Source organism: Aotus nancymaae, unplaced genomic scaffold (assembly GCF_030222135.1).
Source record: "Aotus nancymaae isolate 86718 unplaced genomic scaffold, 86718_ANA_hifiasm-v0.15.2.pri h1tg000059l, whole genome shotgun sequence".
In the NCBI taxonomy this organism is placed as follows: Eukaryota; Metazoa; Chordata; class Mammalia; order Primates; family Aotidae; genus Aotus; species Aotus nancymaae.
In genome coordinates this window covers 30662990-30686887 of record NW_026988473.1, presented here as the reverse complement: position 1 = coordinate 30686887, position 23898 = coordinate 30662990, and the positions used below count along the sequence as shown (strand labels likewise).

Sequence of the window (23898 nt, the reverse complement as noted above, 5' to 3'; positions counted from 1 at the left end):
GCATTCTAGAAGGATTCTGCACTCATTGTTTCACAAGCATCTTCATGTTCACCAATAAATATGCCAAAATGAAAATGTGATAAATATGATAAACTTTAAATAAGACGAGAAATTACACATGTGATTTACCCAAGCAAGACAGTGCTGACCTGTAATCACTGTGTCCATATTTAAAGAAGGGAAGGCTTCAGTTCTACCTCAGAACACTGGCCAAAGCATGCACATCTCATGCTTCACATTAATATAAATTATTTAGCTATATGATTATAATTTGTATAGGTTCCTGTGTTAGCTGGCTTTTTTATGAACTGAACACTTTTTGTTCCTTGCCATGCTGGATAAGAAGCCTTTAACAGGACTAGGAGCTGTGTATGCACAGGATTGTGAAGACAGAAGGTCCCCCCTGCCTTCCTACCACCCTTAACCCTTGCGTGCACTTTTCAAAGGACAAAACCTCAAGATGCACTAAAAAAGACATACATTTCTGTTTTGTAATTTTGGTTTCTATCTATTTTTATAGAAGAATGATTAGTTTATTCACTTTCATAGTATTAAATGTGTATGTTTAAAGATTCATTTTGGAATTCATATATAAAATCACATTCAGGATCAAGCACAGTGGCTCACACTTTTAATTCTAGCAAGGCGAGGGCAGGCGGATCATTTGAGGCCAGGAGTTCGAGACCAGCCTAAGTAACATAGGGAGACCTCCATCTCTACAAAAAGTTAAAATATTAGCTGGACATGGTGGTGTACAATGATGGTCTCAGCAGCTCGGGAGGACTGCTTGAGCCCAAGAGGCAGAGGCTACAGTAAGTATGATCATACCACTGCACTCCAGTCTGGGCAACAGAGCAAGATCCTTTCTCAAAAACAAACAAAATATTTATATACACACAAAAAAAGTATGTATGTGTGGGTTTGTATGCACAAATATGTATGTGTGTATATATATACACACACAAGCATATATATACACATGTATATGAGTCTAAAACTATAAAAATGATTTTAAGGATATATATATATATACATACACACACACACACACACACACACACACACACACACATAAATTTTAAGGCTCCATGGTTACACTGCTTCCTAAATCCAGGATTTCTATGGATTCACAAAATGAAGCATGTACAATGAAAATACTAAAATATCAGTTAGGTTTCCTAAATCCCTCCCAAAATTCATAAATTACAGTTAACTATTTTAGCATTACTCCTGGTAGCCCCAGTACTATTATTACTGTTACTACCACTACCACCACCATCACCACCACTAAAAACATCACTATATGCTCTTGGTTGATTAACAATTCCAAACTGAGGTAAAAAAGGGAAGAATTACACAGGACTTGGTGGACACTGAGCCTCAAATGACTAGGGAATATGACTAATTTAGAGTCAGCAAGTAAAGAACTTCCTAACGTTGCTATCAACATTTTATAGACAAATCAAAGCTCAGAGGTTGTATTATAGTTAGATGTCTGCCCTCACAGGCAAGTACAGTCTCTTCAAAACCAAAAGGAGCTTTACCTCCTAATTTCCAAACAAAGAAGGATAAGCGAGATTCATAAAAATGGCAGCGAGAAGGGAGACAACGCAGTTTAATTGTACAAGTTTACCCTGAAATTAGAAAAAAAAAATGCTGCTTTCTTTCCTGCTCCTACAATTTGAACAGTTCAAAAAGATTTTGTTAATGAAAAAAAGTTTACTTCAATTTCATAATGTACACAAAACTTGCTACAAGAACATCTAACTATGATAGATCAATAATACATGTTATAGTTAGCTGCTCAGTTATTCATTTTGGGTGTACAATAAATATGGCTTTAACACAAATTCCAGATGTGAAAAAAGGTCAGAAATAAAGGCAATGTAACCAAAACTAAAACATTTTTTTCTCAACATAAATGCTAAAATCAGGCAACCAAAAAGAATGTTCATTTGGGGGACGAATCAGAACAGAAAACTTACTTTAGTTTGCCTTTTTTTTTTCATTTTTTATTACCTATCTTTGTTTAATGGTTTGTGATAGCATTTATTTTTGTCACTTATGACTTTTTGATATTGTCATATGTCATTTTCATGTACAGTGAGTATTTGGAAACAAGGGGAGAAGCATTTGATTTTAGCATTTGTAATAGCCTATAAAACATACATCATTTCTTAAAAGAATTATAAATTTCCTTAATGAAAATGTCACCTTTTATTTTAAAAGTTAGGGGAGATTTTTATGATGATTCCAGAAAATAATTATCTTGAAAGAAATGACTTTTGATTTTGGTTGCAAAGGTTGTTGACTGTACCAAAGTAGCGGCCAATGGGGTGAGTGGGGGCTATTCGCCATTCACCGAGTATGTACCCACCAGGCCCAGGGGGACACCTCTTTACACTTTGTACAAAAGCACCTTATAGACAAGCAGCAGCCCCGACCAGAAATAACATATTGGAAAAATACTGAAACATTTTTAAATGAAAATGTACAATTATCCCCACTTCCTTCCCCAAGTAATAAAATAAAAAGGAAAAAACACACACAAGAATAAACAAAACCAAAACCAAATGTAGGGATGTAATCATAAGTTTGGCACTGAATCACCCCCACCAGCCCCATTTAGGCTAAATTATGAAAGCCTGCTAATCAAACACCTTTGAAAGGGCCATTCAATTCACAACTCTGGAACGTGCCTTCCAGTTTCTACAAGGACTAACAGCCAAGCCAGAAACACACAGAGTATCTAAGTGTCCAAGTGTCCAGTACCACAAGCCAGGTTATCAAGGCGCTTTGGATTTCATTATTTAGCACTTTCTGGTCAGCAGTCTAGCAGCATTCCATTAAACAAACCTAGTTTATTTGATATTTGTTACAAATTTCATTAAATTTTAAAATTAATGAGGAAGTATGTTTGGAAGCCAAAATATATATTAGGTAACTCTCTAATGTAAATCTATCTTCTAATCTTTGCCAATAAAATGTAAAAACTAAACACGAAACAAATATAGCATCAGTCGATTCCACACGGCCACTAGTCTCTAGGATCCTGGAGCCCACTCTTCCTGTATGCTGCAGATAAATGCAGGAAGTGGGACGTATATACTGCCCCTTGGAGCTTTGTGACCCAGAGCATGGTAACCTCTCTGAGGTGCAGCATCTGGAGCTGCAGATCAAGAATAACTTCCTTGTATGTTTTCTGGGAGGAGTGAATGAGGTAAGTTTGTTTGCAAAATATACACCTAGCACGGTGACTTGCCACTTAATATACAGCAATTCTCATAATTATTAGAAACGTTTAAGTCCAAATCCTAATTTCATAGGACCAAGTTTTCATTAAGATACCATTATTCCTTAAGACAACAAAGTAAGAAACAGTGTTTTGATTTGGTTTGATCTTTAAAACTAACTGCAATGCATAATTCTGTATAGGAGCCTGAACATATAAAAATAATACCTTAAATGGCATGATTAGGACAACTGGCAAACTTTGAAAAATGTCTATAGATTACATAACAGAGTTGTATCAATTTATATTTCTTGATTTTGATAACTGTAGTGAGCTCATGTAAATGAACATTGATGTTCTTAGGAAAGACACATTGAAATATTTAGGGTAAAGGGGCATGATGTCTATGACTTACACTCAAATGCTTCAGGAAAACACACACACACACACACACACACACACCACACCACACACTACAAAGAGAATAATAAAGCAAATGTAGCAAAACATTAACAATTGGGGAAATCTGTGTGAAGGGTGTGTGTGTGTGAGTGTTCATTGCATTATTCTTGCAACTTTCCTGAAACTTCAAGAAATATTAATTAAACAATAACCAACGGAGGCCACCCATCGGTGTGAGAAGTGCTGTCTACACATTTAAGGGGTCTGATGCGAGGCCCTTCTGGGACTTCACCTTGGACTCCACTCCCCTTTCACCTCTCTAGGCTAGTGGCCTGCCCTGCGTGTGGGAATGGCTGCACTGAATTATGTGGACAGTGCCGTAATTATGTCCTCTTCCCTTTCATCTTCCTTGCAGGACTCCAAGTGAGAATGTGTGGAGTGAGCTAATGATTTGCCACATATCTCTGATGAGTACTATATTATTTGCATCATAATATTTTCATTTCCTCCCCTTGCACATAATGCCATGTTGACAGCAAGGTCAGTTAAGTTACTATAAGGGATTTTTAATGAAAACAATTATAAATTTAAAATAACTGTGTTTAAAGCATTTAACAGTCACTAGGGTCAAGTGATTACAGCAGTTACAAGCCCCATGGGACATGTTCACACCAAAACAAAGTGAATAAATTACCTCAGCTGGCGCATGTAATCACTAAGTGACCACAGGGGTCAGGCAGAGTAGAACCCTGAAGACTTTCACGCAAAACCAATAATGAAAATTTATCAGTCAAAGGTGGGGGTGGGCGGTGAACGTCAAGAATGAGTGAGTCCAGTGATAGACTGGAAGCAGAACTGACTCTCCTTACAGCTAGAAGGGCCAGGAAAATGGCATTCAAAAACCCAGGGGACAGATGGAATAAAGATTCCTGGAAACAATACACAGGCAGGCTGGAGGGAGGTGGGGGAATTCAGATGAAAGTGATCTATGCAGTACCGGCAAGTTCAAAGCCAAACCAAATGCCACTTTGGTATAAGGATGACTATCCTTACCCAGAAACCTGTTGCAGGGACTGGAAACGCATTGGGAGCTCTCCCACGTAGGGCAATAAGGGATGGGACAGGATGTTAACAACAAAATGATCACGTTTAACGTATACATGACATTTGACATCTTCCAATGAGAGGTCTTCAATTTCATCCTCACAACTCTGTGACAACTTCCCTTTGTGGTAGAAAAGAGGGGGCTGAAGCCCAGGGAAGGGACACATCTTGCTCACAAAAGCACAACTACAAAGTGAGGAAAACCAAATATTTATTGGAGGATTGCTATTTGCTACAGATTCTGCTGAGCACATCCTCTCAGGCGGCTCATAATCAAAAGAAGATACCAAAAATTCTAAAAGTACTGTATGCTAATGGTCTCAACATACTGTGCAGGGGAGAAAGGTATGAGGACCCATTGGGAAAGCCAGGGCTACTTTCACAACAGAAACGATCTCTGAATTTGGCCTTAAAGAATGAACACAAGTTCACAGAAGAAATGGAACAAGATTGGCAGGCAGGCAGTGGGACCCACATGAGCAAATATTCATTATTCAGCAAAAATAAGTTCAGAGCTTACTACCCACAAGGCATTGTGCTTGTGATCTCATCAACAATAAGGAGCAAGAGAGACACGAGTCCTGTTCTTACGATGCGTGCTTTCACTCACTCATTCACTCAATACACAGTTTTTGAGCAGCTCCTGTGTCAGGCACTATTGTAGATAGAGGATACAGTGGTAAACAAAACAAGTCCAGACCCTCGCAGAGCTAGCTTTCAGCAGAGGAAAACTAACAGTAAAGAAGGATATGCAAAAAGAGGTAAAATAAGAAGGCCTTACAAAGGAGGTGGCATTTGAGCAGAAACTGACAGACTGAGGAGATGATTAATTAAAAGGTTCAAAGTGGAAACAAACTTGGGCCAGAAAGTTCCTGTAGTCAAGAAGAAAGAACAAGGGGCCGGGCGTGGTGGTTCACACCTGTAATCCCAGTACTTTGGGAGGCTGAGGTGGGCAGAACACCTGAGGTCAGGAGTTTGTGATCAGCCTGGCCAACATGGTGAAATTCTGTCTCTACTAAAAATACAAAAATTAGCTGGACATGGTGGCCAGTGCCTATAATCCCAGCTACTCAGGGGGAGGCTGAGACAGGAGAATTACTTGTGCCTGGGAGCCGGAGGTTGCAACGAGCCAAGATCATGCCATGGACTCCAGTCTGGGCGACAAAAGTGAGACTCCATCTCAAAAAAAAAAGAAGAAGAGACAAGAAGGGAAAAAACGGTAATACACAAGTCCAAAGAGCAAGGGGAGAGGTCAGAAAGAAGTGTGTGTGGTGGGAAATGAAGCCGGACAGATAGATTAGACCAGTTCATGAAGAGCTCCAAATGCCATAGTAGCCTATTCCATCTGTTCATGGTTCCTAAAATGTATTCCCACAAAATATTAGTCTGATGGAAGGCCCATAACAAAGAGGTACCAAGTCTTCATCAGTAAAAATGGTGATAACAGCATCAACCATTCTCAGAGTGTTGTGAGGATTAAATGAGTTAATGCAGGTACAGGGTCAGGCAATAGTGGGTGATCAATGAGGGTTAGTTATTATTGGGAGATTCCAGCAGAGATGAATGGCAGGTTGGGGCTTGGCAGTCTTTTTTAGGCACCACAGAGGTCAGAAAGACACTCAGGAAGAAACGAATAAAATATAATCATAGTTACAGGAGATTTAGGTACCTGGATTAATGGTACTGTGAGTCAAGAGGGGAATTTAGAACAAGCAATATTTGGGGGAGATATATTTCAGTTTGAAGTATCATCAGTTTTGAGGTGTCTGTGTACCTTCTACCATCTATGTCAAAATATCAGTCTTCAGTTAGATGTAACTATGTGGAGTGAAGAGGGAGAGATTAAGACAAAATCAGCATTCCATTCTAACAATAAAACCTCAAATAATTAGAATAATCTCCTAGGTATTGGTAGGCAGACTTGGCCTATGACGAGAAATGGCATCGTATCTGAAGGAAAGACAAAGTTCCCAGTCCTAGGCCTCCTACTGACAAATCTGTGCAAAATTGGGTAAGATCTTTGAACTCTCTGAGTTCTAGTTGCCTCATTTACAAAACAGGGAAAAATAAAGACAATCAGAGGCTGGATGCCAAAAGCAGCGACTTTGCTTCTACATTCTCAGTGCCTCCCACAAAGCAGTACCTGGCACTTAGGAAGCACATAGAATATATGCAAATAATCTGAGGATGAAGTCCCTTCATGTGCTGGGACACAAGGACCCTGCTCTAGGATTTCAGGGGCTTCAGTGGTCCCTCTTGGACCAGATAGTTTGGAAAAGTCAAGGACTTTTTTGTTTTCAAAAAGCCACATTTTTTTTTTTAATTGCATTTTAGGTTTTGGGGTACATGGGAAAAACATGCAAGGCTGTTGCATAGGTGCATACGTGGCAGTGTGATTTGCTGCCTTCCTCCCCTTCACCTATATCTGGCATTTCTCCCCATGCTATCCCTCCCCAACTCCCCACCCCCCCCGCTGTCACCCCCACTCCCCCACAACAGACCCCCGTGTATAGTGCTCCCCTCCCTGTGTCCATGTGTTCTCCTTGTTCAACACCCACCTATGAGTGAGAACATGTGGTGTTTGATTTTGTGTTCTTGCGTCAGCTTGCTGAGAATGATGGTTTCCAGGTTCATCCATGTCCCTACAAAGGACGCGAACTCCTTGTTTTTAATGGCTGCATAATATTCCATGGTGTATATGTGTCACAAAAAGCCACTTTTTAATTTTGTTTAACAGTAACACAATTTTCATACAGTAAAATTCCTAAAATGTCACCGTGTTCAGGAAAGTGTTTTCTTGGCTTTTCTGCTAAGCTGATAAAGTACTAATTATGTACGTCTTGATTATGTCTTTTTATCTTTAGGAGATGGGGAGATTTCAGGAAAGGAGAAAGTAAGAAGCTTAAGAATTGAAGGCTGGAACATGGAGTCAATCAATGACTTCAGCTCTCATGGTGGCTCCATTGTGACCTAGCCTATCCTTCTACCTTTCTGGATCTCCATCCAACTGTCAGTAAGACAGGGATAATACTATCTGCCCATATCAACTCCCCTGAAACAATATAAGCATTAATGATCTAATATACTCAAAAGGTACTTTGAGTCCTTTGGAGGAAAGATGTCATATAAATTAAAGGCATAATAATTAACGTAATTTAAGAAAATGGCTGCCTATAACACAGAGGATTAGGTTCACATGGATCACAAAAGACCTAGTCATCATGTCCTCAGGTCACTAATGATCCCTTCTAATGGAACAAAATCCAATCTTACTTATTTTAGCATATTCAACTGTTCTGTGTTTGGGTTCATTATTTTCCCCAAGTACTTTACTTAATTCTGTATCAAAATTGAACTACACTTTAAAGTTAATTTTATCCTATTGGAAAGATGCACTTTCATATGAATTAGACCATGAAGTAATTCACATAGAAAAAATATTCTTCAATGTAAAGAAAGATACACAGATAATATGCATGAATCAACAGTTATTTGTATTAGGCAAATACTCTTATCCTATACTATTACAGACAAAACAAGATGTGTTACAGCTACCTGATAAAACAGACAAAAAACTCATAGACACCTACTGAAATCTTAGAATTACACATCACAACAATGACAACAATGATGATGAGAAAGAGGAAAGAAAAAGATTAAAAAAAAGACCCTAAGTGGATTTCTTGAACTAGAAAGAGAAGCTTTCAATAAATCATAACTCTAGGATGGTTGCTAGGAAAACAAAATTATGAATCAAAAACTGAAAAGTATATTATTAGGTACAGTTTTTGTGAACAAACTAAAGATTAAGAAACTACTTGAGTATTAAAATCTCAACAATAAGAATCAGAGATCTGGACTCTAGGGAACCTTCTGGTGTGCCCTCATTTGTAAATTGTGGGAAGAGTTATCTTATCTGCCCTTCTTAAAGCCTCTTACCTTTACCTCTTTATTAGATGTGACTATTAAGTATTCATAAACTTTTATGACTACAAACATTCCAGTGAGGCTGCTCTGTTCATATCCTTTCTGAAGTGATTCTCTGGGAAGTGCCAGGCCCTTTACTAGAGAAAAGTTGCCAGGTATCAATCTCTATTTTCTATTCAAAATGGCATCTCCTACCTTGCCCAGTTCACCAGCTCCAGTCTCTAATTTTTTTTTTTAATTGTTTCAAAAAATCAGAAACCTTAAATGTGTGAACCATGTCTGGAAAGTATTATGTGAAAGAGTTTTTTAAAACAAATTAAAAACTTTCCCTGGTAAACTGGCTAATAAAACCTGGTGCTAGAGATTCTAAGACAGGAGTGGGTGGGCAGGGGAGGGGGTTCTGAAAGGAGGGGTGGCAATGCTGAAGGGGAGAGTGGGTGGGTCAGAATAAAGAGGGGAGCAGAGGTGAAAGGAAATGGGGAAGTGGGAAAGGGAAAGGAGAGGCCCTGCCCCCCTAGTCTGTGTGATTCAGATATTAATTAGTGTTTAAGGTAGAGGCCCATGTTAAGTTTAGTCTGGAGTACCTGGAAGGGGACAACATCAGGTTTTTGGTGGCCAGGTAGGGCCACAGTGTCACCATTTTCTCTGCTGTACAGGCAGAATGAGCCACAGGCCAGCAGGTTGCTATGACCCAAGAAACTTCAAGGCCACTTTCCCTGGTTTGGCCCTCCCCATGTCTCTCCAATTTCTGCCCTCCCAGGAGTAACAGACCCTCAACAACAGAGCATGAAAGCGCTGTCACTGCACAGCATGCTCGGAAAATGTCATAGCAGTAAATAACATTTCCTGACTAGTCACTACTTGTACACATTGGGTGTCCTTTATCTTATTTAACTTCACAACAACCCTTAGAGGTTGGCTACACTAAGTATTAATAAGTCTCCTTTTACAAATGAATACATTGAAGATCATAGAATTAATAATGTTGAAACCAGGATTTAAACATAGGCAGGCTCAATCCAATACTCATCATGCTTTTAACCTGATACCACACTGTCTTTTTATACACAATGCACACACACATGCACATCTACCACACCACAGGATACACACCAGCTATTAACAGCAGTTACATGTGAACCATATAGGATATATTGGCAATTTTATTTTTTTTCTGTATCATTATTTACTTTTTTTTTTTTTTTGAGACAGTTTTGCTCTATTGCCCAGGATGGAGTGCAGTGGCATGATCTTGGCTCACTGCAACCTCTGCCTCCTGGGTACAAGTGATTCTCCTGTCTCAGCCTCTTGTGTAGCTGGGACTATAGGCACACGCCACCACGCCTAGCTAACTTTTGTATTTTTTAGTAGAGACAGGGTTTTGCCATGTTGCCCAGGCTGGTCTCGAATTCCTGACCTCAAATAATCCACCCTCCTTGGCCTCCCAAAGTGCTGGGATTACAGGCATGAGCCACTGTGCCTGGTCTGATTATTTACATGTTTTTACAATGAACATGTAAGCTTTCATAATTAGAAAATCATTTGTCATCATTTATTTAGTTATTTATAATTGAGATAGGATCTCACTATGCTGCCCCAGCTGGTCTCAAACTCCTGAGTTCAAGTGATCCTTAGGCTTCAACCTCAAAGTAGCTCAAACTACAGATGTGTGCCACTGCATCCAGCTATCATCATCTTTTAAAACCCTTTAAAGAGTGAAGATTTGCTGCCACTGAGGCTACTCAAAAATGTGTGACACGGACTCTCAAACACTACTACTGAGAGTATTATGAAGAAATTACAATCTTTATGAAGACAAATTTGACAATACATAATTTTTAAAAAATACACATCATCTAAAGAAACAACTCTACTTCTTGGAATATATCCTATGAATATAATTAAGGATGTTTGCAAAGAGAGAGCAAGAAGGAGGTTCATCACTCCAGTGCATAAAATAATAAAAGAATAGAAATACCTTATGTGTCTAGAAATAGAGATCTGGTTAAATAAATTAGAGTGCACCAGTGTAACAGAATGCTATGCTGACACAGAGCATGATATGTTCATTTTTTTAAGTTACAAGATTACATGCATAGTTTCATCAATTTAAAAAAAAACAAAAACAGTCCTTAACAAAAGCCCTTAATGGGTAAAGATTTCCTGCTATTGAGGCTATTAAAAATAGAAACAGAAAGTAGAAAAATTTTTGAAATGCAATATACCAAATAGTAAGTAGTTACTTTGGAAATAGGATTATGAAGAAATGTACACTTTATAGTTTACACATATTAAATATTTCAATTTTTATAATGTCATATGTATCTTACAATGAAAGTATTCTTCTTGGGAAAAAGTATTTTGACCATATTCAGTGATGTGAAAAATGGTTGATAATATATTGTTAAGATGAAAAACAGACTACAAAACAATACTACTGTTAAGACTTATATTTTGGTAAAAGACATGTGTGTGTGTGTGTGTAGGGGTGTGTGTGTATATCAATAGAAGACATTCTATATGAATTCACACTAATGTTAACAGTAGTTACCTCTGTTCACAGGTAATTTTGTTTTCTTCTTTTCACTTATCTCTAAGTTAAAAGGAATGCACAAATATAACATGCATTATAAGAATAAAATAAATGGCTCAGGCTGTGAAGATTTTTCCTAAAGATCAGCTCCTAAACTTTAGGCCAACAGCAGGATCACTAGAAAGGGAATATACTCTTCTGAGCAAGGCAAAAATTAATTTGTGTGTGTGCAATATGGGATGTTGGTTACGGTCACACTCTGTTATAGCCATGCCTAACACAAGGCTCCTACAAATATGAATGACCCTCTTACTGAGATTTTCCTTGAAGCATCTTTGTTCTCCCTTTTCGGGCTGGAGAAACAGAAACTCAGAACTATTAAATGACAACCCAAAGCAAAGAAAGGCCATAATTAAAAGTTCATGGCAATGGTGCTGTATTAAAAGGAATTTTTGACGATTGGATTGTTATATATAAATTTTGACTGAAAGAACAGACCACCCAAGAACCCTGTCTTTCTAATTATAAAGTGGGAAACTAAACAGCAACAATATACCCTTCTTATTTCTGCACAGGATATAGGAATCACTAACAACAGCCAATAGGATATTGTAGGTTCTTTGAGAATAAAAGAAAAAGGAAGGGGCGGGAAGGATTAGGCACTGTACATGCAGTGTGATGGAATTTTTTTTTATACACAGAGTCTTGCACTACTGCCTGGGCTGAAGTGCAGTGGCGCAATTTTGGCTCGCTGCAACCTTCACCTCCCAGTGATTCTCCTGCCTCGGCCTCCCAAGTAGCTGAGATTACAGGCACCCGCCATGACGCCCAGCTAATTTTTTGTATTTTTAGTAGAGGTGGGGTTTCACCATGTTAGCCTGGCTGGTCTCAAACTCCTGACCTCCTGATTCACCCGCCTCACCTCGGCCTCCCAAAGTGCTGGGATTACAGGCGTCAGCCACCGTGCCCAGCCCAGTGTGACATAATTTTAAAGTTTGGCCAAAAGTGCAGGCAGGAAAAAACATCTTGTACCTTTTGGTTCATCCATTCACTCAATGATTCAACAAACATTTGTGTACACCGACAATATTCCAGGCACTACACTCAGAACAAGGTGTACCAAGAGCACTCAGGATGCACACTGCTATCCAGTAGGGCACAGAAACAAATAAACAATGGCATAGCCATGGGAAGGGCCGCACAGATGGGTGACTGATGCATTAAGGGAAATAGCTAACTGAAAGAAAACCTGTCATAAAGGATGAGTTCTCCCAGAGACGGTCATTCCAGGGAGTGGGAACAGCGTTTGCAAAGGGAGAGAGGTGTGAAGGGACATGTCGCATTTGAAGAATGGGAAGAAATTGGGTGTAGGCGTAATGAAAAATCAGAAATAAGAAGGTGGATGTGCGATCAAACGATAAGGTCTTCTAATGCCCATTTGTGCAGCATCCATGAGCATAACTGCTACCAAAAGGATGCTGAAGATGAAACCACAACAGGGATGAAATCGAGTGAACAGTAAGTAATCTCAAAGAAGCACAGGTGGGAGGAACACAAGGCCAAAGTGAAGGAAGGCCACACATGGTAAGAGGCTTTACAGAATGTACCTTTAGGGAGAGAAGTATGAGAAGCCACCGATGTTCAAGGCAATAAAAACAATCACATTTTAACTGATAGGTACTTTAGTTCACAAGTTTATTTTTAAGCCGAGTCTGTGATTGGTATGCATTTTTGCCAAGATAAGAAGGAAAATGTGATTAACTGTTGGGTGGCAGGATCCCAGTTCAAATCACCAAAGACTATTCATGACTTACCCAGAACACATCTGAGCTAAAATATTAACGAGACAATAGAATTTGACTATCACTTTAAAAAGTATTTCTTTGTCCAGGTATGGTGTCTCACGCCTGTAATCCCAGCACTTTGGGATACTGAGGCAGGCAAATCACCTGAGGTCAGGAGTTTGAGACTAGCCCGATTAACATGGAGAAACCCCGTCTCTACTAAAAATACAAAATTAGCTGGGCATGGTGGCGAGTGCCTGTAATCCCAGCTATTTGGGAGGCTGAGACAGGAGAACAGCTTGAACTGGGAGGCAGAGGTTGTGGTGAGCCAAGGTTGTACGATTGCACATTAGCCTGGGCAACAAGAGCAAAACTCTAACTCAAAAAAAAAAAGTGTATCTTTAAGAAAGATTTACCTGTACCTCTTTCCAGATACTCTGACAGTAAATCTTTGGCAATAAGAAGCCACCTGTCACTCTGACCCTGGACTGAATCCCCTGAGGACAGCACAATGGGCAGCAACCGGGTGGAGAGAGGCACAGGTTGTCTGGGTGGATGGAGGACTGGGATGTCTGATTAGCCAGACTGGGGAGAGATGGAAAACAGGGGCTCTGTCACTCCCTCCAGCTATCAGATCTAGGGATTCAAAGTTTCATTTCCCAATCCATGACAGAGATTTGGGAGGAAAGGGGTCATTGGGGTGGTAGCGGCAGTTTTTAGAATATCCTGATCATTTCAAAGTGTTCGTAAGTGGGAAAGACTTGCCCAAAAAGACAATGTTTCCAGGCTCCCATCAGTAGCTACTCATTTCCAGGACTCATGAATGAAATGCTAATGTCATAACATAATTTAGACTATTCTTTAGAGCTTATGTGACTGGCTGCATCAGTAGAATTCTTTACAGGTATTTGCTTTGTTGTAATTCACTGCCACTGGAATTGTCTATACCAAATGGTGAGAATATCTGCCCACCTCACAGTGCTCTTGCATTGGCCAACTTACATAGAGAGGCTGTGCCACGAAACAACTTTCACAGGAGGTAAACCACCTTAGACCCTGAACATACGTACGCATAAGTACTTGTGTTAAAAGGAGGCAGTTATTTGAAGAACCATGGTTTTAACCAGGATGTGGTCCCTTCAACAGGGATTTCAAACCCCATTCTGGGAATAGAGATCATAAGGAAATACACTTGGGACTTGGAGTCTGAAGGACGTAAGTTCAAATCGATGAGACCACTGCTGAATTGTTAAGTTCACTGAGACTCAGTTTCCTCATGAGTTAAAAGGAAGCTAATAATACCTAGTTCACAAGTTGTCGTGGGGGTTGTATGAAATGACACATGTAATGCGGGGGTATAGCCTCTAGACCTTACATGACCTAACATGCACAGACGACACATGTTAAGACATGCTAGCTCACCCACTCAACCCTGCCCCCTCCAAGTTCTATCCCAACTTGGCTATTAATTATCTGAGAAACCGGGGACAATTCATTCAATCTCTCCAGTCTCCATTTCCACTTCTATCAAATTAGGAGGTGGGACTCCATGGCCTCCAAGGTCTCTCCCTGTCCTAATATTCTGTCTGGTTAGTGTCACTGTTACAAGGAATGCTTGTTTTTATACATTTTGGTGCTCCCCTTTTACACTCTGGATCCCTCTTTAAATGCCCAGGGCCAGCTCCTTTTAACTTCTACCTTTGGGATTCTATGCCACTGGCTCCGTTGGTTTCCTCTACTCTGGTAGTTGAAAGTTGCGTATAGGCCAGAGGCTGTTCTAAGAACAGTATTAGCTTTATCACAGAGCATATCTTCATCACCACTGTAGGGCGTATTATCATTATGATGCCCATTTTAGAAATGAGCAAATCAAGGCTCAAGAGTTTATACAACTCATCAAAGGTATTGAATTCAAAACTGGCAGGGTCTTCCCAGTTGTTCAGAATCATTACATGTTACACTCCTCCTCCATCCTGTAATGGTATCTGGTTTGAGTTCAATCTTCCTGTGAACTAAGATGAAGCTGTGCTAGATTATCTGATAAATTACCCATATTAATAACTTTCTCTGTTACACCTGCTAGGTGACATATGTACAGATTAACCAGGGACCATCATCTCTGAACCAACAAAGAACTCATGATGGGATTCCCAGGCCTTGCAGCTGCTAGGTCAAGGGTGAGATTCAAGATGGGCAGAGCTTAAACACATCTTTCAAATATGTGCACTGTTAGCACATAGTCAAACAGCTACTCAACTTAAGAAGCTACAGCATTTTCTAGTGCAAGCCTCAAATCTGCATGCTTCTAGATGTCACAAAGCCCTGTCGTAATATCACAGAATGACAAAGGAAAAGGGCTCACCTTTTGGAGTCAGACAGCCCCAGGTCTACTAGCTGAGTAAACCTGGGTGGATATTCAGCCTCTATGAGCTTCTAATATACTAAATGACCTTCGGTAAAATGGGAATAACATTAGCAACTTCAGAGGGATATTACAGGTATAGAGGGAGTGCCTGGCCTATAGTAGAAACAAATTAGCCCAGAGACAGAATAAAAAAGCTTGGGAGACAGTGAGGTTGATTTCAATAATCAGGGTAGTCTACACCAGAGTAGAAGGACAGAAATCAGAGATTAACTGGACTCTAAATGCCTCCCAAATCTGTGAGACCCATGCCCCACTGACAGCTGGATGCCCTATTAAAAAGCCCTAAAGCCCTAGACTGACTGATCTGACCTCTGACTCCACTCTGCCAGGCCACCTGGCAGCTTGCTGCTAGAAGTACCCTTTCAGAAAGGTTCCTGATTGAGCCAAGTGGTAGAGTGATATCACACACCATCTCTTACCCTCTGAGCACCATGAGGTTGCCTGGGTAACAGTGAGCTATTCTTGGCCCTCTCTATGGGATCCCAACTTCTCTACCCGTATCCCATGGGCTCCCTTAGGTCTCACATTCTGCACCCCACGCTGAAACCTCTTCCTCCTGCCTCACTAGACCAGGGGGGAAATAAGAAGAGAAGGAACTGGCCACGCAGCTGTGCCTTAGCATTTTATTTCCTTATCGTATTTCCTTAGTTACGGCACATTTCCATTTATGGAGTACCTTCCCTTATAAGATCTCCCAGTGTTCACTTCTAATCTACTAAATAATTCCTCTGGCCTCTTCTTGTTTTTACCCTTTAAATATATGTTGATGGTTCATTCGCCACATTCCCTATTCAGTTATTAATGGCCCACAAAAACTCACTAGCAGCAATCATTTACTGATTAATCTACACAACAATCCAGAAAGACAGGTAGTATTAATCCTTAGTCCTGCAGGGGGAAACCAAGGGGAAAAGGCAGGTTAACAACTCAGTTGCCCAAGGTCAGTGGCTAAACAAGATTACAACCAGGACTAACCTGTCCTGCTTTTCTATAAACACTTCCCACAGTGCTGTTGTCCTCTTTTAAAAATCAACATTGTCAATGCAGCTTGATCATTTTGGGGCTGAAATTCCATTGACACAGACTAGTTTAAAATTGTCAAAATTTACTCAGCAATAATTTTAACTGCTAATAGTTCATGAATAAAATTTGCTAAAATAAACAGATTATTGTACTTGAAATTTTACAGAGGCAAAAAAATAGAAGTGAAAAGATCTGGATTTAGAACAAACTCTGCCAATATGAAACTGAGAAAATCACTTAACTTCGCTACATCTCTGTGTCATCTGTAAAAATGAGATTATGCTAAATGATATTTAAAATATCTTGCTGTTTTAAATACATGATTGAGTGCCCACTAAAACAGCACAAAATATAAATGCTCCAACATCCAATGCTGCCAAGATCAGGGTAAGACTGGTAGCCACACATTTATTCACTGCAAGTGAAGCACACAGCCTCAGTGCCCTTGGAAGCAAGATGCCAACATGCAGCAAAAACCATAAAGAATATCATATCCTTTGACTTAGCAACTTAAATATAGCATTTTTCCCTAAGAAATAAATCAACGGAAACAAAACGACATACACAAACAAAAACACACATTTCAGTGCTAGCTACCAGAGGAAAAATTGACATCAGTTTAAATGCTCATTTTCAGAGAGATGTCTTATTAAAGAAAGGCATAGTCAACCATATGAATGTCTTGCTGCTATTAAAAAGGATAAATATGAAAATTATGCAAAAACATTTTAATTCTTACCAATAAATACTATTAAATGAAAACAGCCAAAAGTCAAGAAGCAGATATGTACTCAGATGTCAACCATATAAAACATGAATAGATAAGCAAAGTCACATGAAAATCAAAATAATTATGTTAGTTAAGTTTATTGCTTGCAATTCTAAAATATCATCTTTCCATTAACACATATATCTTATCATTTAGTCAAACATTAAAAAAATTTTCAAACTCTGCTTTAGTTTGACGAAAAACAAAACTGCAAAGTTTTTGCCTAAATCTCCCAAGTTATTTTTGTTGGCTGACATATTATTGATGCTGTAATGCTCCCAGAGTGATGTCTGCTCTTTACGGTATAACTCTTTACATCTTTAGAGATTCTAAAATCTCAGAACACTTGCACTTCTTTCCCTCTGAAAGTGGAACCAGGATCCAACATTTTACAGTAACTCTGACCTGTGGGTGCTTCCATAACACCCAGAAAGTTACTATTATCCCTTTTACAGGACACAGAGCAATTCCATATCCCAAGTGTTCAGTTTACAGTAATACATCTGATGTTTTCAGGGGCCTTAGGACACCTTCCAGCCACTTAGAAAATCTGCTCCCAAGTAGCACTGTGCTATAGGAACTTTGCTTCATAGAAGGACTTTTATATTCCCCTTCATTTTTAGAAATGTTCTCTTACTAGTAGGTCATTTGTATATCTTTGCTTATAATATCTGGGAAAGACTACAGAGCCAAAGAATTAAAAATATGATTCTAGGTCTCCTGTGTGCCAATGCATGCCCTCATTAAAGCAGAATGAGTGAGATGAGATTGGTTTCAAAGCTTTCCATCCCTTTGCCCCAGAGCCGCCAAGGCCAGGCACTGAAAGGATGCACAGTAAAATTAAATATCTAAAAATTCATCTTTAATTAACAGAATTGGATTAAAGCTAGACACCACCGCATATCATACGAGAAATGGCTGAGCTGGCTTCCAAGTGCTCTAATTCAATTAGGACGCAGTGAGTGACACTCGGACGGGAAAGGTTAATTGGGGCCGCCAGAACGCAATCATTCCTTACCTAACCAGTCATTAAACTTCTTAACCTCTGAGGGCAGTCCCAGCTCGGTGAAATCGCCTGTGTGGAGAAGGATGTCCCCATAAGGCATCTGGATACCATCTGTTCTGGAGTGTGTGTCTGAGACGCAGACAAACCGCGTGTGGCCCGCTGGTTTTGGAGTGTCATATGGGATGGGGTCGACCCTAAAGTAGACATAACAGATCCCATAACAGTTAAACATATTAGAACCCTTGAAATTGTCATCACACATACATATTTATTGTTATTCGTGAACACATCCAGACAAACTGATGCAAAGGCAGAAAGGCCCATTGTAATAAAGGACACTTCTGGTGTAAAGGAGACAGCATCACCCATCTACAAAACCACTGGACAAATTCAAAAAGACTTACTTACCTGGTAGGAAAATTAAAAGGAAAGAATATCTTACATATAGAGTTGAAATAACCCAGGAAACAGATAGAGTGATTAATGATGAAGTTTGGGGATATTGAACCCCAACTGGGGAAGCAAAATTATGCTATTTCTCTCTCATCATGCTCCAATTGATCCCACTACTCATTAGGAAATGGATAACTAATTTATTCCTTCTTAAACATGCATAACTTAAGCAATGAACTAATTTACAGAGAGCAGTCTGCACATGCTCTGCCAACTGAGATGTGAAGAGACAGCACTTATATTTAATTTCCTTTCCACAACCATTCAGCACCTGTATCTTCGTGTTTTTGCTAAGAGATTCACAAATCAAACTATAGGGAGGGAAGGTGATGCCAAAATAACAGGGCTTTGAAAAGGGGAAAAAAGATGCTGGATGTTAAGAGAACTTTGTCAAACTCATTTTGACCACGATGAATTATCTGCAGTCCCAGTTATACCGGACGTTACTAGGAATGCTCAAGTGCCTTGGGCAAAGAATATATTCAGTGCAAATATTAAGCCTTTTAATGGGATGTATATATCTACATATGCATTAATATATGTATAGTTTTAGGGACCTAAGCACTATGAAATTACACCAGGGCATAAGAATCAAAAGGCAAAATGATCAACCCGAAGCAAAGAAAATGAAACAGAACATTCTCATTTAATTGAGTGTAACAAAGTGTACTAAATAAACTTGGTAAAGAAATGCAAATCTGACTCTTCAAGCATACAGTTTTAATTATTTAAGGGGTTTGTCGCAGAGTTAAGGAAGCTTTAACTATATTAACTCTACACTGACAGCTTCCTTTCTCTGTAGGAATGTACACTTATTTTTGGATTATGCGTGAAAAGAAACAGTTATAAATGCAAAGAGAAGGTCACAAGAGAAACAAATATGCAGTGCAGAGATTAGAGTGTGAAATGTTAAATAAGGAACAATATTTCATATCCCAGCCTCAACCCTTGATAGTTAACATGCAGCAGTGAACACACTGAAAGCTCCACACAAGACTCCCTAAACATATTGCCTCTACAGGCTTTGTTTAATTTGTTTTCTCTTTTCCTTTTATATTTTTAAAAGAAACAATCTGTTTTAACAATGACAGTTTCAGTGAGGGAAATAGAAGACATCAGTGTGCAACCTGGATAGTCTCACATTTCTTCAATAAGTAACCTTTTTATTTCCTCTTATCTGTGTCGGAGAAGAAGGAAAGTAAGAGGGGCAAGAAGAAGGAAGGGCAGAAGAGAGGGGTGGGGGGAGGAAGGAACTATGAACTGGTTATTACAGTGGGTCTAATTGGAAGCCCAAAAGGAAAGTTGAACTTCTGCAAAAAATTAATGGATTTTACCTGATAGAAATGTTAGAAATTAATATGCTGTTACAACATAGAAAATTCACTAATCCACTGAGATCTCATCAGTAACCTGGAAACCCTCCTCCTTAGAGCCAATGTTGCTTTTTTAGATGTAAAAATGTTTGCTATCTTCCTTTCTATCACTGAGACTTGGTTACACTCAGTCTCAGTGCTTACAATCTTAACAACATTTAATGTCTTCGAAAAGTAGTTTTCCCGGTGAATGACTGACTGTTCCCTGCTGAGGCTGACTGTGTCTCTCTCTAAAAGTGGTAAGTAATATTCCTATACCAACAGTTAAATGCTCACTAGAATGGGATTGTTTGCATTTATACTTAATGTACCAACATTTGAATGAAAATTTAATAAATCAACAAATGTATCTCGAAATATTTGAATAAATGTAATATCTACCTATTCTAGTGTTTCTTTGTTTTCTTTCATCATAATATTAACATATAGAGCAAACACCCAGTTCTCCTTTTCTGTAACTCAGCTAAGTTACAGACCCAGCTACTGCATCAAAATCCTTTGGGAGGCCATCTCAGCTTATCAGAGAGATATCATTGTCATCATTTTGAATTAGACTGGAAGTAGCACAGATGTAAACCTCTTGCTGTAAACAGGTCCCTGTTCTATGAATCTATCCACTTTAGAGTAGCCAGTCATCACATGGTACATAAGTGATTCCCCTTCTTGGCTCCATACTGGGCAATAAATTTTCTGACATTATGGGGAACACCAGGCAAATTCGTAGTCACTTCAAGCTCTTTCCCCACCTCCCACCTCCTTCAGAGAAACATTTAAACATCCAAAGGCCAAGGAACGGCAGAATAGAGGGGACAGTAAAAAGGAGAAAAGTGTTTCTTCTCTGCCTTGAGATAAAATAAGTATTTCTTCTAAGCTTTGAGTCCAAAGTAGACAGCAAGACAAACAAAGAAGGCTTGCCCATCAACACCACCACCATGATGCCACCAAAGAGAAACAATCTGTAGACATTAGGGAGAACGCACAGAGGATTGATTCAAAGCAGGGGATGGAGGAAGTGAGGTGTATATAGATGCATATGAAAATTTATATAGATCCCCTGACCCAGAAGCGCTGAGAATCTTTGTTTTCCATAGGACTACAAAGCAAGAGATGGTTTCAGAAGAGAAGCCAGTGCAACATGCCAAAACCACTCTGTAAGACAGTGTGACAAATATGACCTGGAGCTAATAGGAAGAAGACATTCCCTGCCTCCCCTCCCCCCACCACAGGCATTCAGAGTTGAAAATAAGACCTCTAGTAGAGTGGACAAATTCCAGTGGAGAGCATTAAAACTGAGACCACCCTCAGGAAACTACTCCCAAATTTGGCATTTGATAAACACCTTGAAAAGTGAAGACAGCCAAACATTTTCACTATAAAAGTACACCTAAGGGAGACCCTGACTGCTATTGGAAGATCCTATCTGATCACATTGTGTGAAGACCTTCACACTATATTTTCATCCTTAGTTTACAACTTTACCACTTGCTGTTTGTGCTGCTGAGTTCTCAAATGACATAACATTTCCCCCAAGGCATCATGTCAAATATCCTAGCAAGTGAGTATCTTACCATGGCAATCTAAACCCCAGAGCCAGATTCAAATATTAGAGTGAGATTTGCACATATGTTTGAGTACACCTGGGAGAAAACAAGATGACATGGGAAGATGAGAAGAAAACACAGCAACATAAAATCCCAGAGCAGGACAAAACCTTATGGGGCATCTGGTTCAGTGCTTTACATGATGCCTGAATCTCCTCTATCCCTTCCCTCTAGATGACATAATGTTTTGTGTTTGGTTGGTCGGTTTTTTGTTTGTTTGTTTGTTTTTTTGAGACAGGATCTCGCTCTGTCACCCAGATTGGAGTACAGTGGTGCAATCATAGCCTACTGCATCCTTGGCCTCCCAAACTCAAGCGATCCTCCCACCACAGCTTCCAGAATAGCTGGGATTATAGGCACAGGCCACCGCAACCAGCTTATTTTTCTTATTATTAGTAGTACAGATGAGGTCTTGTTATGTTGCCCAAGCTAGTCTTGAACTCCTGGACTCAAGTAATCTTCCCACCTTGGACTCCCAAAGTGCTGAGATTATAGGCATGAGCCACGCCACCTGGCCTAAATTTTCATTTCAAGATTTCCAGAGAAGGAGAGCTCCTTCTTCCCCCTGTGCAACCCATCCTGGTTTTTGATAGCTTTACTTGTCAGAAAGTCAGATTCTATCCCTCTAAGAAAGCTGAGTGTGGTCCAAAGACTTTGGCCTGGAACCTGAAGACTGAATAATAATTTTAACTTAGTCATTGGCTTTGAGCAACTTCCTTGATTCCTTTAAGCTTCATTTTTTCTCATCTGTAAAATGGGAATAATAATGCCTAATTTGCTATTTGCTATGAGGATATAAACTATCAAGTACATTTGACACACAACAAATATTCCAAAAATAGAGCAGCAGAATAGTGAAGGATGTTTGGCTGTAAAGCCAGACTGCCTGGCTCTAAAATCCATTCAACTTATTAACATGCAACTCCAAGCAAATGGCTTAACCCTTGTGCCTTGGTTCCCCCATCAGTAAAACGGATATAAATACAGTATCTATCCTAAGACTTTTACGAGAATAAAAAACGATAATGTACTCAAAGCATTTAGAACAGTATCTGACATAAAGTAGATACCCAATAAATGTTAGTTGTTGTTGTTTTTGTTGTTTTTACAAGTAACTGATAGTATCTTTACTACTATTAGTAGTAGTATCATTTAACTTCTCTGATCTCCATCTCTTTGTCTGTTATAGGGAGATAATAACAGCTACCACTCAGGGACTTCGTGAGAATTAAAAGAAATCACGTACACAACACGCAGCATACTCTGGGAGCAGAATCCATGGTCTTTAACATATTTGTGTCCTGGCTGTCCCTCCTCCTTAATCCTAGTTCTGCCCCCTGATATTACAAGAAAGTAAGAATCCAGTCCCTTTTCCACTGGACAGTTCTTCAACTATTTGAAAACAAACTATTATAATCCCCTGAAATCATCTCTACTCTAGTTGAGTAGCTACAGTTTCTTCCATTTTTCCTTGTGTGATAGGATGGCTAATGTTCTCAGAATTTAGGTGATTTCCTCCTAGATACAATTTCATTGGTGAGAACGCCTCCCTTTGTAGTGTCAGAATTCACGGTCTATGTGAATTCATGGACCAATGAGCTGTTCATCAAAGACAGATGCTATTCCAGGCCATGGGGAGGTGGTAGTACTCAACAAACTGGCAGATTTTTCTAGAGAAGGCCTAAGCTAAACCATTTACCAATTAACTCTCCAAGTTTTATGCCAAGTTTCAAATCTTGTTCTTAAAGCCTTATCATCAAATGCTTGCATACCTCACTGCATATTCAAACAAATAAACCATTCGTTGTTTATTCGGTATTGACATATTAGAGGTTTTTTTACCCACAAAAAATGTGATAATATTATGGCTTCCATTCTGAGTCTTCTTCTGGCCATATTTGTTATTTTTTTCCAATAACAAATGAATACAGTGTTGCAAACCTCATTGGTAGATCTTCAGAAAAGCTGTCATGTGGTTTGTTGTGACATGGATTTCTTCTTCAGACCATGCATGCAGTATAACTTTTGTGTGCACAGTCAACCTATAATTCAGTGAGAGAATAGAACTGTACCCTCACAAAGCATTTTAAAGGGATTTCAGCAACCCCCATTCCACTTTAAAACCCTGATGTGTTCTTAAGCATTCCACTGAGTTTTTTTTTTTTTTTTTTTTTTTTGAGATGAAGTCTCGCTCTGTTGCCCAAACTGAAGTACAGTGGCACAATCTCAGCTCATTGCAAACTCTGCCTCCCGGGTTCAAGCAATT

The 23898-nt window shown here is 39.4% G+C and overlaps 1 protein-coding gene across 4 annotated transcripts in view; it reads right to left on the bottom strand.

Annotated features, from left to right (window-relative positions):
- The window catches only part of MPPED2 (metallophosphoesterase domain containing 2), a 176594-nt gene that overhangs the window by 107996 nt on the left and 44700 nt on the right, over window positions 1–23898 (bottom strand). For all 4 annotated transcript variants that reach the window (XM_064365070.1, XM_012452261.2, XM_012452259.2 and 1 more), the window contains one exon: window positions 18218–18399. In XM_064365070.1, the coding sequence (XP_064221140.1) occupies window positions 18218–18305 (88 nt within the window). In that variant the 5' untranslated portion in view covers window positions 18306–18399. The remainder of the gene's footprint in view (window positions 1–18217; window positions 18400–23898) is intronic.